This window comes from Mobula birostris, chromosome 2, assembly GCF_030028105.1.
Source record: "Mobula birostris isolate sMobBir1 chromosome 2, sMobBir1.hap1, whole genome shotgun sequence".
Lineage (NCBI taxonomy): Eukaryota > Metazoa > Chordata > Chondrichthyes > Myliobatiformes > Myliobatidae > Mobula > Mobula birostris.
In genome coordinates this window covers 166,132,509-166,145,849 of record NC_092371.1, presented here as the reverse complement: position 1 = coordinate 166,145,849, position 13,341 = coordinate 166,132,509, and the positions used below count along the sequence as shown (strand labels likewise).

At 48.5% G+C, this 13,341-nt stretch overlaps 1 protein-coding gene across 1 annotated transcript; it reads right to left on the bottom strand.

Annotated features, from left to right (window-relative positions):
• Positions 1-2,332: 2,332 nt before the first annotated feature.
• On the bottom strand, positions 2,333-12,869 carry opn6a (opsin 6, group member a). Its single transcript, XM_072280349.1, has 6 exons — positions 12,758-12,869; positions 11,040-11,245; positions 8,178-8,277; positions 7,021-7,125; positions 4,270-4,493; positions 2,333-2,713 (listed from the first exon to the last, which is right to left on the bottom strand). The coding sequence occupies exons 1-6, from the start codon at positions 12,867-12,869 to the stop codon at positions 2,333-2,335; spliced, it is 1,128 nt and encodes a 375-aa protein (XP_072136450.1).
• Positions 12,870-13,341: the final 472 nt, after the last annotated feature.

Here is a 13,341-nt window from a genome sequence, read left to right as displayed (position 1 = left end):
ATTCTTCTTTTTCTCAAAGGTTAACGCTGTATAAACACAGCTTGTGTGAAGCTTTGGCCAAATACTTTCAATGCACTCAGTGTTTTGGGGAATTTAAGTACACAGAGTGACCTTTATATTTTTAAACAGTTGAAGTACTGTATATAGTCAGGAAATGGTTAAAGGATTTACTAGGGTTATGTGGGAAAACTATTATCTCTAAAGAGCTCATGGCATAAATAAGAGCCCAGACTACCAGCAACAATGTTCCACACATAACAAAAAACTCCCAGAACCACCTATCTACCTTACCTCACCTGCCAGTTTGTACTACTTCCCCTTCCCCACACCCCCACCTTCTCATTCTGGTGCTTTCCCCTTCCTTTCCAGTCCTGACGAAGGGTCTCAGCCCAAAACATCAACTGTTTGTTCCTTTCCACAGATGCTGCCTGACCTGCCGAGTTCCTCCAGCATTTTGTGAGTGTCTATCTACACAAATTGGAGTTAATTGGAGTCTCTAAATAGATAAAAATATATTAAATGACATGGCAAATAAAATAAAAAGGGAAGTTAGGTGCAGATGAACAAAATCCAGCCAAGCGTTGGCATGGTCTTAAAGCACTGAATGCCCTCCTCCTGTAACCATGGAAACAGTTAAGGTAATATTGTTGAGACGCCTACAGTTTGTCACAGAATAGAATGGGAATAAATCTGTTTCTGAAGCCAGGTTCCTGCCAGAGTGTGAATTGCTGAGAAAAATCAGACAAAGGACACTCTCTGTTTGTACCAGGAACATCCATGTAAGATTTCCTCAGGGTAGTGTCCCAATTCCAGTGATTTCACCAACTTCTGGCAGTTTCTCCCACACACCCCCCCCTCTTTTTCCATACACCATTCTGGCTTTCATCCCTTCACTTCTCTCTCGTGCCCCTCCTCCTTCCCTTTCTCCCATGGTCTACCTTCTCTCCTATCAGATTCCTTCTTCTCTAGCCCTTTACCTTCCATCTATCACCTCCCAGCTCCTTACTTTATCCCTCCTCCCCACCCACCCACTTACCTCTCACCTGGTCTCACCTATCACTAGCCACTCCTCCACCTTCCTATTCAGGTGTCTTCCCCTTTCCTTTCCTGTCCTGTCCCAATGAAGGGTCTTGGCCTGAAACGTTGACTGTTTATTCCCCTCCAGAGATGCTGCCCAACCTGCTGAGTTACTCCAGCGTTTTGTGTGTCCTGCCCAACCATCTTCACCAGCTGCTTCATCGATGACCTTTCTTCAGTCATAAGGCCAGAGGAAGAAGTGGTCGCTGATGACTCACAACGCTCAGCACCATTCGCGACTCCTCAGATAACGAAGCAGTGCCCGTCCAAATTCAGCGAGACCCGGACAACGTCCAGGCCTGGGCTGATAGGTGACAAGTAAAACTGAGGCCATACAGGGGCCAGGCAATGACGATGTCAGACACAGGAAGTCCAGTTATCACCCCGTAATGTTCAATGAATCCCACACCATCAACATCCTGGGGGTTACCTCTGACCAGAAACTAGCTGGAATAACTATATGTTCAATGGGCCAGAGGCTCAAATCCCATGGTGATAACTGCTCTCCTGACTCCCTGAAGCCTGCTGGCCGACCACAAGACTCAGGTCAGCAGTGATGGAATAAGACCAGGAAAAGGACAGCTTCAACAACACCTGAGAAGCTCAAATCCACACAACACTTTGCAGCCTGCTTGAGACAGCCTATCCAAATACTACAGACCCGTCCCCACTCCCAGTGTGGGTATGGAATGTTCCTGTAGTGTTACAGGCCCGTCCCCACTCCCAGTGTGGGTATAGAGTGGTCCTGTAGTGTTACAGACCCGTCCCCACTCCCAGTGTGGGTATAGAATGTGTTACAGACCTGTCCCCACTCCCAGTGTGGGTATAGAATGTGTTACAGACCCCTCCCCACTCCCAGTGTGGGTATAGAGTGTGTTACAGACCCGTCCCCACTCCCAGTGTGGGTATAGAGTGGTCCTGTGGTGTTACAGACACATCCCCACTCCCAGTGTGGGTATAGAGTGTGTTACAGACCCGTCCCCACTCCCAGTGTGGGTATAGAGTGTGTTACAGACCCATCCCCACTCCCAGTGTGGGTATAGAATGGGTGTTACATTGTCTCTAGTGCTGTCACCTGGTTTCTACCTGGTGACCAACAATCCCAATCAGAAATATTCGCTAGGTTTTCCTTTGCCCCTAACTAAGTTGCACATACAGTGGAGAACGTCACAGTAAACTCCCAGAGGTGGTGCCTCCTATGGGGAATGTCCTTCTATGGTTAGGGACTGACACAGAGTCAGCCTGTGGCCAGCAGCTACAACCTCTCACACAGGTAGCCGGAGTTCTCGCTGTTGGGGAGATGAGACCATTCCCTCTCACCGCCTGCTGGGCCCTGCAGCTGCGAGTGGAGACTGCCCTTGGGCACGGCCACCTCCGGCTCCGGGCCCCACTTCACTCGTCTGAGCCTGACACCCTCCTTGTCCGAGGCACAGAGCAGGAGCATGCGTATGTCCCGTCGGAATTTAGAGTTCATCCCAAAGTAGATGAGGGGGTTGTAGAAGCTGGCAGACTTGGCGAACAGGCTGGCTAACAGACTGGTCAGCTTTGGCACATGGCGGCCGCTGGCCGACCACATGGAGATCACGGCGTACGGAGACCAGGCAACGATGAACACTGTGCAGACCACCATGGAAACCTGTAACCATAGACCAAGGACAGGTTAGGGGAGGGCAGCTCAGTGACATCTTCAAACCTGCGTTGTGTCGAGAACTCGTGACCAAGCACTTCCATCCCCTGACTCCCTTCCAGAACAGTCCAGCAACACAACATGCCATCACATGGCAGTGGAGTGGGGTACCTTCCTTCCAGCATCCGACTATTCAGAGCATTAATACTTCAAACCAGCCATAGGGAGTGTGGGGAGTCTGTCCCTCCAGTGGTGGGGAGACAAGGAACACGCACACACTCTGCCCTGTGACACACTCACTGCTCTCTGACACACTCACTCTGCCCTGTGACACACTCACTGCTCTCTGACACACTCACTCTGCCTTGTGATACACTCACTGCTCTCTGACACACACACTCTGCCCCATGACACACTCACTGCTCTCTGACACACACACTCTGCCCTGTGACACACTCACTGCTGACATACTCACTCTGCCTTGTGATACACTCACTGCTCTCTGACACACACACTCTGCCCTGTGACACACTCGCTGCTCCCTGATACACTCACTCTGCCCTGTGATACACTCACTGCTCTCTGTCACACACACTCTGCCCTGTGACACACTCGCTGCTCCCTGACACACTCACTCTGCCCTGTGACACACTCTCTCTGCCTTGTGACACACTCACTGCTCTCTGACACACTCACTCTGCCTTGTGACACACTGACTATCCTGAGGCTCTGGTCAGGTCACTGGTCTGAGTGCCACTGGTACTATGTAACCCAGTACTACCTGTTGCATGGTCGGGTGGTCGGCGACTAAACCAACTCCCCACCAGGCTTGCCTGGCGAAGAGGGTGGCTAGACACCCTGCAGGACGAGAAACAAGACCTGTCAAAGGGCGGATGAACCCTCTCGTAGGGTCAATGGCCATCTAGCAAACGTGCTGTGAATCGTGGAAAGGGCATCCCTTGCATCGAAGCTTGGTGTGGCCATTCACTGCAACAGAACTTCCCCCAGCCGTCTTGGAGCCCACCATGCCACTGGATCCCGGAGGGGATGTCGAGAGGGTGAGTCTGGAGCTGTGCAACCCCCTAGTCACCTAAAATCCACTCACGCACACGCTGTTCCTTTCTGAGGAGTGGGGTAAACCCCACTAACTGACAGAAAGGAGCCGTCATCATCCTATGGGATGGATAACCAGAGAGAGAGATCCTGAGGGAGACTCACACTGCGCTGTGACACATTCATCATGCTCCCTAACACACTCACTCACCTTGCTCTGTGATACACTCAGTGTCCTGTGACACACTCACATTGACCTGTGACACACTCACTATCCTGAGACACACTCACCCTGTCCCGTAACACACTCACACTGCACTGTGACACACTCACTAACATGTGGCACACTCACCCTGCCCTGTGACACTGTCACTGTCCTCAGACACACTCACTCTGTCCTTCAACACTACCCGTGTGAAGACGCGCTTTTTGTGGCCCGTATGATGGAGTCTGTGACAGGGGTACAAACTTTATCCTCCCAACCCCAGGGTCCACACAGTCACACAGCTCACCCGAGTCACGTCCTGCTCCAGCTTCCTCTGACGGTCCCCCACCTTGGCACCCCCCATCAACGCCCGGTTTGACTTGACCGTCTTGATGATGGAGACGTACGAAAAAATCATGACAGCCACTGGCAGGAAGAAGCAGCAGGTAAAGACCGAGATAATGTAGGACTTGTAAACAGTGGAGAATATTGCTCTGGCCCAGTCGATCTCACATGTTCCATATTGCCGGTCTGCGTTGGAAGGAAAGATTGTGAAAAGGAATCAGAGAGGGAGAGTGACAAACAGGGAGATAGAGGAATAGAGGAGAATAATTTCCTGACATAGCCGGTTGGTGGTATAGTGGCATCAGCGCTGGACTTCAGAGCGAAGGCTCCTGAGTTCGAATCCAACCGGCTCCCTTGAACGCTTTCCATCCATGCTGGGTTGAGCGTCGAGCTAGCAACTCGGTCTCGTAAAAATAAGAAAGCCTGCTATAAAAAAAACTCTGTCATGACAGCCTCCCGATGACTCCACTCGGAGTTAAGGGCTTTCTCCTTCTTCTTCAATTTCCTGACATTTTACTTGCCTTGGCAGCTCAAACTTAACTACGTTAGTGGATGACAGGAGTCACACATCAATGCACCAGTACATTTCCGCAGGTGTATCGTGGAGAGATTTCAGACTGGTTGCAGCACCATCTGGTATGGAGGCTCCAATTCACAGGATCGATAAAACTCCGAGGGTTGTAAACTCAGCCAGATCCATCACAGGCACCGGCCTCCTCACCACTCCACATCATCACAAGGCAATGCCTCAAAAAGGTAGCTTCCGTCATAAAGGGCAGGCACCACCCCCTTCTCATTTCTACCATCAGGGAGGAGCTACAGGAGCCTGAAGACCCACACTCAATGTTTTCAGGAACCTCTGCCACCAGATTTCTGAACGGTCCATGACGGGATGAACACTACCTTCTTTTTGTAGTTTTTAAAATATATGCTTTTTGTAATTTGTAGTAATTTTTATGTACTGAACTGCACTGTCACCACACAAAAAAAGCAAATTTCATGACACATGTTGGTGATAATAAGCTTGATTCAGACTCATACATTGGCCCAAACTCACAAAGGCAGAAAGTTCTTAATACAAACATATTCACCTTCTGAACAGTGAAACTTAATTTATATGACAATCCCTATGATTTCATGGTACAAATTGCCTCTTTATTTAAACTGAATTCAAAGCTCTAAAGATCTAACTGGGATAATAGTCTGAATCCATTAACTAACAGCCAGGATTTTGGGATTAACGGTTTGAAATTTGAGATTAACAGTCCAGGTTTCCTGACTAATTGTCAGAGCCTGAGGTTAACTGTCTGGGTCCACAGATTAAACCTCCTCTATGGACGGTCCCAAGCCCGGCTGCGAAACAATGAGGGGTGGGCTCAGGGTTAGCAACCCCATCCCGTAAAATCCCAGAGCTACAGAAATGGCAAGAGAAACTGAAAGACCTGATCCCGGGGAGAGGAAGGATCTTTAAAGATGAGCTGTACCTGGAGACAGTTTGAAAGACTGACCCAGGGCAGAGGGCTCTGGTGAGCTACTGTTGGTGGTCTATGTCCCAGTCGGGGTGATGGGCGTAACTAACTAACTCTACAGATTAGGAGCCCTGGTTTTGGAATTGACAGACTGGGTCCCAGCTGGTGTCTGTAAGGAGTTTGTATGTTCTCCCTGTGGCCATGTGGGTTTCCTCCGGGTGCTCCGGTTTCCTCCCACAGTCCAAATGTACACAGGTTAGTAGGTTAATTGGTCACATGGTGTATTTGAGCAGTGCAGACTCATTTGGTTTGAATGGCCAATTACTGTGCTGTATCTCTAAATAAAAATAAATTATTAAACAGTAATAATCCATGCTCAAAATTACCATGGCACGTGAGAGAATTTTTTAGAAGGTTGTTGCCAGTTTAGCTACACATTCTTTAAAACGTTCGCCAGCCTGAGACTAACACGTCCCGTTATCACAGCGCACTGTTCCCACAGCCAATGAGAACATGAATAGAGCCAACCTGGCCTGTTCAGATGCTTCTTCAAGTATCTCCGATCTCAGATACCTCTACTGTTAATAATCAAATGTCATTATACTGATGTTATTTATTTAGGGATACAGAGCAGAACAGGCCCTTCTGACTCAATGAGCCGCACCACCCAGCAACCCACCTATCTAAACCCTAGTCTAGTCACAGGACAATTTACAGTGACCAATTAACCTACTGACTGGCACATCTTTGGACTGTGGGAGGAAACTGGAGCACCCTGAGGAAACCCGCACGCTTCACGGGGAGAACGTACAAACTCCTTTCAGACAGCAGCAAAGTTAAACTCTGATCTCCGATACTCCCAGCTGTAATGGAGTCATGCTAACCACTACAGTACCATGGGGCCCCACGGTGGTATCTTTTGTCTAATATCTTCTGTGTCTTTCTGTGGGTATTTTTGCTCGAGGTTAATCTACAGCTGCAGGAACCCGCAAAGTTCAAAATAAAGTTATTATCACGGTACGTATATGTCAGCATACACTACCCTGAGATTCATTTTCTTGCAGGCATTCACTGTAGAACAAAGAAGCACAATAGAATCAATGAAAAACTACGCAAAGACTGACAAACAACCAATGTTTCAAAGAAAAAAACTGGAAATAACAACATCAATTAAAAGTAATAATAAATAATCATTCAAAGTGAGTCCATAGGTTGTAGTCAGTGATCATTCAACAAGATCCCACCTGTGTAACTCCCCCAGCCAAACAGTGGTGCGGCAGACCAGAAGAGAGCAGCAGCCCAGACCAGCATCAGCAGCACGATTATACTCCCATTGTTGATGCGGTGAGCTGTGGAGATACCACACCAAGGTTAGACCGAGGACCAGGACCTAGAGACAGGAATGTTCCACAATATTCCTCCCGTCTCTGTCTCTGCTAAAAAGGTGTCCGTTCCACCAGCTATTTCAGCAACCCAGGTGCTAATCTTCATCTACAATCCCCTCCCTAGGCCTCCACAGCCTTCTGTGTTCCACAGATTCACCATCTTTGGGCAAAAGAAATTCCTCTTCATCTCTGTTCTAAAGGGATGTCCTTCTATTCTGAGGCTGTGCCCTCTGGTCTTAGACTCTCCCACTATAGGAAACATACACTCCACATCCACTCCCTCTAAACCTTTTAATATTCGAGAGGTTTCAATAAGATCCCCTGATTCTAGTGAGTTCAGGCTCAGAGCTATCGAAAGTTCCTGTTATTTTTTTCTTTTCCGGGATTATTCTCGAGAACCTCCTCTGAACCTTCTCCAATGTCAACACACCCTTTTTTAGATAAGGGGCCCCAAAACTGCTCACAGTACTCCAAATGAGGCCTCACCAGTGCCTTATAAAGCCAGACTCATTCCCATCCTTGTTTTTCCCAAAGCTACTCTCCCACACTACTTCCTAACCCTACCTCTTACTTCCCAGTCTTGTCCTGCACCTCCATCCTGGTATTCCCACCTCCATTCCCATCATCTTCACCCATTCTCATTCTTGGATCCCAGTTCGCATCACCAACCCCCTCTCCTCCTCCCATTCCCCATTAACCCACCAACACTTCATTGCAAGTGAACTGTTAAAACTATAGTCAGCGACTCACGCACACACACACACACACGCACACACACACACACACACAATGCAGATGGAACTCAGCAGGTCAGACAGCATCTTTGGAGGAGAATAAACAGTCAATATTTCGGGTTATGACTGGGTATGAGAATCCAGTCCAGTAAAGAGTCTCGGCACGAAACGTTATTCCCCTCCATAGATGTTGCCTGACCTGCCGAGTTCCTCGCGTACTGTGTGTGTGTTGCTCTAGGCTTCCGGCGTCTGCAGAGCCTTTTGTGGAACTACGACAGTTACCTCTGTATGGTTGACACCCTTTCATGTACCTTACGATACTGATCACTGTCAGTGTATTAATGCTGACCAGACCAAAGAGAAGTGTGAGGAAGCCATCGACCTGAAACACAAAGGCCACACGTTATGCTGTCTCCCTGAGTTTAGAAACACCTCTAACATCATGAAGGGAAGAACTGGGAGAAGGAGGGGAAGGAAAGAACAAAGGATATAGACTACACAGGAATTCCAGAAACTACGAGCAGGAGTAGGTGTTAAGATTGGAGGAAAGTAGGAAGAAGGTGCGGGGTTTGGAGGGAGGTGGGAGGTAGGTATTGGGATTGGAGGGAGGTAGGAGGTAGGAGGTAGGTGTTAGGATTGGAGGGAGGCGGATTATTAAGGATTATCCACGAGCAGGATTATTAAAGATTTAAAGATTAGCTTTATTTGTAACAGTACATGGAAGCATATAACGAGATGCATTATTTGTGTCAATGACCAACACACTGTGCTCGGGGCAGTCTGCAATTCCGGTGCCAGCAGAGCATGCCCACAGCTGACTAGCTGTCACTAGCCCGTATGTCTTTGGAAGGTGGGAGGAAACCGGAGCACTCAGGTGGTCACGGAGAGTACGTACAGACTCCTTACGGACAGTGGCAGGAATCAAACCCCGATTGCTGGCATGGTAAAGCGTTACACCAGCCGCCCAAAACAGTCACAGCTGATCTGCCCCAGGTCTCCACTCCTCTTCAGTGCCAGTTCCCAAGAGTGCTCAATCCCCCAAACTTTCACATTCTTATCTCTCTCCAGTTTAAATGTAATCCAGTGACTCAGTTTTCACTGTCCTTGGCAGCAGAGAATTCCACAGATTCCTCTCCCTCTGAGAGGAGACGTTTTTACCCACCTCAGTTTTAAATAACCGGCCCTTATCTCTTACAAACAAGAGAAAATCTGCAGATGCTGGAAATCCAGGGCAACACTCACAAAATGCTGGAGGAACTCAGCAGGTCAGGCAGCATCTATGGAGAAAAGCACAGTCAACGTTTCGGGCCGAGACCCTTCGTTGTGTTTCCTTGTTCATGACTGTCCCTCCAATCCCAGCACCTACCTCCTACCTCCCTCTAATCCCACCTATCTCCCACCTCCCTCCAATCCCAACACCTACCTCCTACCTCCCTCTAATCCCACCTATCTCCCACCTCCCTCCAATCCCAACACCTACCTCCCACCTCCCTCTAATCCCACCTACCTACCTCCCTCCAATCCCAACACCTACCTCTCACCTCCCTCCAATCCCAACACCTACCTCCTACCTCCCTCCAATCCCAACACCTACCTCTCACCTCCCTCCAATCCCAACACCTACCTCCTACCTCCCTCCAATCCCAACACCTACTTCCTATCTCCTATGTCCCTCCAATCCCTGTACCTACCAGATGAAGAGTGTCAAGGTACCTGGCTGAAAGGAACACTAGTCTATGTGGGAGGGAACAGTTGGCACAAAACCTCTATGTATGCCATGGTACATCACACCATTCTTTAAACACATTCATGTAACTTAGATGAGATTTTAAAATATATCGTTTTTCAAATCTTTTTTTCCCCTAGTATGATGATTAACTGACTGATTTCCATTTGTACTTCAAATCATGATTATATAGATGATCAATCTACCCTTTTCTCTCACAACACGGTAGCATCGTGGTTAATGTAATGCTAGTTCAGCCCCAGAGACCCGGGTTTGATTCCACCGCTGTCTGTAAGGAGTTTGTACATTCTGCCCGTGACTGAGTGGGCTTCCTGCAACATTACAAAGAATGTATGGGTGCAAAGTAAATTTATTACAAAAATGTAGATTATTAAGGACCCCCACCATCCAGGTCTATAGAGAGGATTAAATAGTCAACATTTAGGAATGAGACCTTTCATCAGGACTGGAAAATTCCTCCTCTTTCACCCATCAGCATTTCTGAACTAACCTCTAGAAAGCCCTCAGACTCCAGAAACTACAGCAAAGTCGTGGTAATTCAGAACTGCCAGCAACTTCCCACTCTCTCCTCTGAAATAGCATCACAGAATCTTAAACACAAGAGATTCTGCAGATGCTGGAAATAGTTGCCATTTCAGGCCAAGACCCTTCACCAGGACTGGAAGGGAAGGGCAAAGAAGCCAGGATAAGATGGTAGGGGAGAGGAAAGAGTACAAACTGGAAGGTGGTAGAAGGGGTCAGGTGAGGGGGAAGGTGGGTGGGTGGATGATGTGAGAAGGTGGGAGGTGATAGGTGGAAATTTCTCTTCCTATTCCTCCTCCTCTCTTTTTCCATTCCCTATTCTGATTACCTTCTTACCTCATTTATCCATCATCCCCTTCCGGTGCTCTTCCGCTTTCCCTTTCTTCCATGGTCCTCCATATTCTCTGATTAGTTCCCTTCTTCTTCAGCTCTTCACTTCTTCCACCCATCTCCTCTCAGCTTCTTACTTCAGCCACCCTTGCCCAGCCACCCACCTTCTCTCTCACCTGTCTTCTTCACTTGGCCTCCTTCCCGTTCCCCCACCTTCTCAATCTGGCTTCTTCCCTTTTCCTTTCTAATCCTGATGAAGGGTCTCGGCCCGAAACATCGACTGTTTATTCCTCTCCATCAATGATGCCTGACCTGCTTGGTTTCACCAGAGAGTCTTCCCACTAGTGGGAACGCAGTTTAAAGGCTCATCTGAAGTAGCTCCGATGCCTTGGAACTATTCTCCAAGGGTTGGACTAGAACACACCTGAAATCTCTGGGATAGACTTGAGCCCATAGTCCTTGTATTCAGTCAGTCCCTTACTGCTGAAGCCAAGGACAATGTGTGAAAGGAAAGCCCAGTGCCTGCACTGGCTATTGCAGCTTACCTGACACGTCCATATGGAAGTAATCAGAAAACCCTCATCTCGGAATACATTGAAGATCTCTATAATCCCACGGGAGTAGCCGAAGAGGGAAATACTGGCATCAGAGATGGCCAGGTTAAAGGTTAAGTAATCGTGCGGTTGTAGTGTTGCCCTCTGTCTGTAGAGCACAAAGATCACCACGCTGTTTCCAAACCAGGAGAGCCAGCCTAGAGGGAGCAGAAACACAGTCAACAGGCTAGTTACTGGGCCGATGCCTCCTGTCGACCTTGAAGAAGTTAAACCCTGGTGGTGTGTGTGTGTGTGTGTGTGTGTTTATAGTTACATCTGAGTCTGCAGACTTACACCTCCCGCCTACATCCCCACTGAAACAGAGACATTGACTGTGATCTGTCAGAAGGCTTCAAAGGAGAAGGTGGTCTGACAGAGGATCGAAGTCCTAGTTTCCACTCAGAGAGAAGTGACATCAGATAGTGGCAGGGATACAGGGAAACACAAGCGAATGCGGGTGTGAAGGAGCTCAGAAGGCTGAGTGGCATCTGTGGGGGGGGGGAATGGAGAGTCGGGATTTCAGGATCATCCTTCATCTGGACTGTACGGGAGAGAGGAGATTGCCAGTATAAAAACAAGGTGAAAGGAAGGGGTAGAGCAAAAGCAGGCAGATGATAGGTCTTCAGATCAAACTGTCTGTTAGTGTGCTATTCAAGAGAATAATAATTACCTTTATCTGTCACGTGTAAATCGAGACGTACAGTGAAATGCATCATTTTGTGTCGACAAACAACAGTCTGACGAACGTGCGGAAGGCACCCCACAAATGTCACCATTCTTCCAGCACAAACATAGCATGACCACAATTAATTAATCCGAACTGTATGACTTTGGAAAGTGGGAGAAAACCAGAGCACGTGGAGGAAACCCACATGTTCACGGGGAGGAAACCCACATGGTCATGGGGAGAAAAACCAGAGCATGTGGAGGAAACCCACATGGTCACGGGGAGGAAACCCACATGGTCATGGGGAGAAAAACCAGAGCACGTGGAGGAAACCCACATGGTCATGGAGAGGAAACCCACATGGTCAGGGGGAGGAAACCCACATGGTCATGGGGAGAAAAACCAGAGCACGTGGAGGAAACCCACATGGTCACGGGGAGGAAACCCACATGGTCATGGGGAGAAAAACCAGAGCACGTGGAGGAAACCCACATGGTCATGGAGAGGAAACCCACATGGTCGGGGGAGGAAACCCACATGGTCATGGGGAGAAAAACCAGAGCACGTGGAGGAAACCCACATGGTCACGGGGAGGAAACCCACATGGTCATGGGGAGAAAAACCAGAGCACGTGGAGGAAACCCACATGGTCACGGGGAGGAAACCCACATGGTCATGGGGAGAAAAACCAGAGCACGTGGAGGAAACCCACATGGTCTCTGGGTAAACATACAAACTCCTTACAGACAGTGGCGGGAATCAAACCTGGGTCCGTAATTGCAGGTGTTGTAAAGCACTTGCTCTAACCGCTACACTACTGTGCATATGCTATGTCATTCAAAACAACATAGTACAGAGTATAATCACCATGTAACTCTCACATCTATGTAAATAATCTATTTCTACACAGTATGTGTAATGATACTTAATACCTGTAAACCTGTACACGGGTGACGTATGTGACGTGCGTATAATCCCCGCACAGAGTTGGTGTTCTACGTACCAAGACTCAGCAGGTAGATGCCAATTGCCGTCTCCCCTTGTTCTGAGATGTAAGACTCCTTGAGGGGGAAGGTACTGTTCTGACTCCTCCAAGGACTATTGAGGAAAGCCATCCTTCTGACACCAGTCACTTAAAGCCCACGCTCACGGACCTCAGGCTGAGAGTCAAACATCGGGCGGAGGACACCCACTGTAACCTCGCGGGATGAGGGTGGAAGCTATGGAAGGGGCAATGCCACTCCAAGAGCCAGTCACTTGCCTTTGTTTTAGGTCCTAAACCTTACTGACATCAGTTTCTTGACTAAGCCTGACGTGAGCCTGGCTAATCTCCTTTCCTCAGGATATTTTCAGCTGAGGGAGGTCAACCAGATGGTTGGGATTATGGTAATACTCAGGAGGTATAATTCCGTGCTGTAATTGTTATACGGTTATATGAGGTCACCTCACTCTCAAAGCTGTGACTAGAGGATGGTGACTGATCTCCGGGACTGTTCACCTGAGCATGCGGGGGGTGGGTGGGTGTGAGGAGAATTCCCCTGCACCATCAAATCTGCATTGGCTTCATCAACCCGTCTTCAAAGTCAG

Coding starts and splice junctions, on each gene's coding strand:
- opn6a (XM_072280349.1), bottom strand. CDS start 12,869: ATGGCTTTCCTCAATAGTCCTTGGAGGAGTCAGAACAGTACCTTCCCC. Junction 8,278..11,039: donor CTTCCATATGGACGTGTCAG/GTAAGCTGCAAT, acceptor TTTGTGTTTCAG/GTCGATGGCTTCCTCACACT. Junction 2,714..4,269: donor TGGAGCAGGACGTGACTCGG/GTGAGCTGTGTG, acceptor CTATGGTTACAG/GTTTCCATGGTGGTCTGCAC.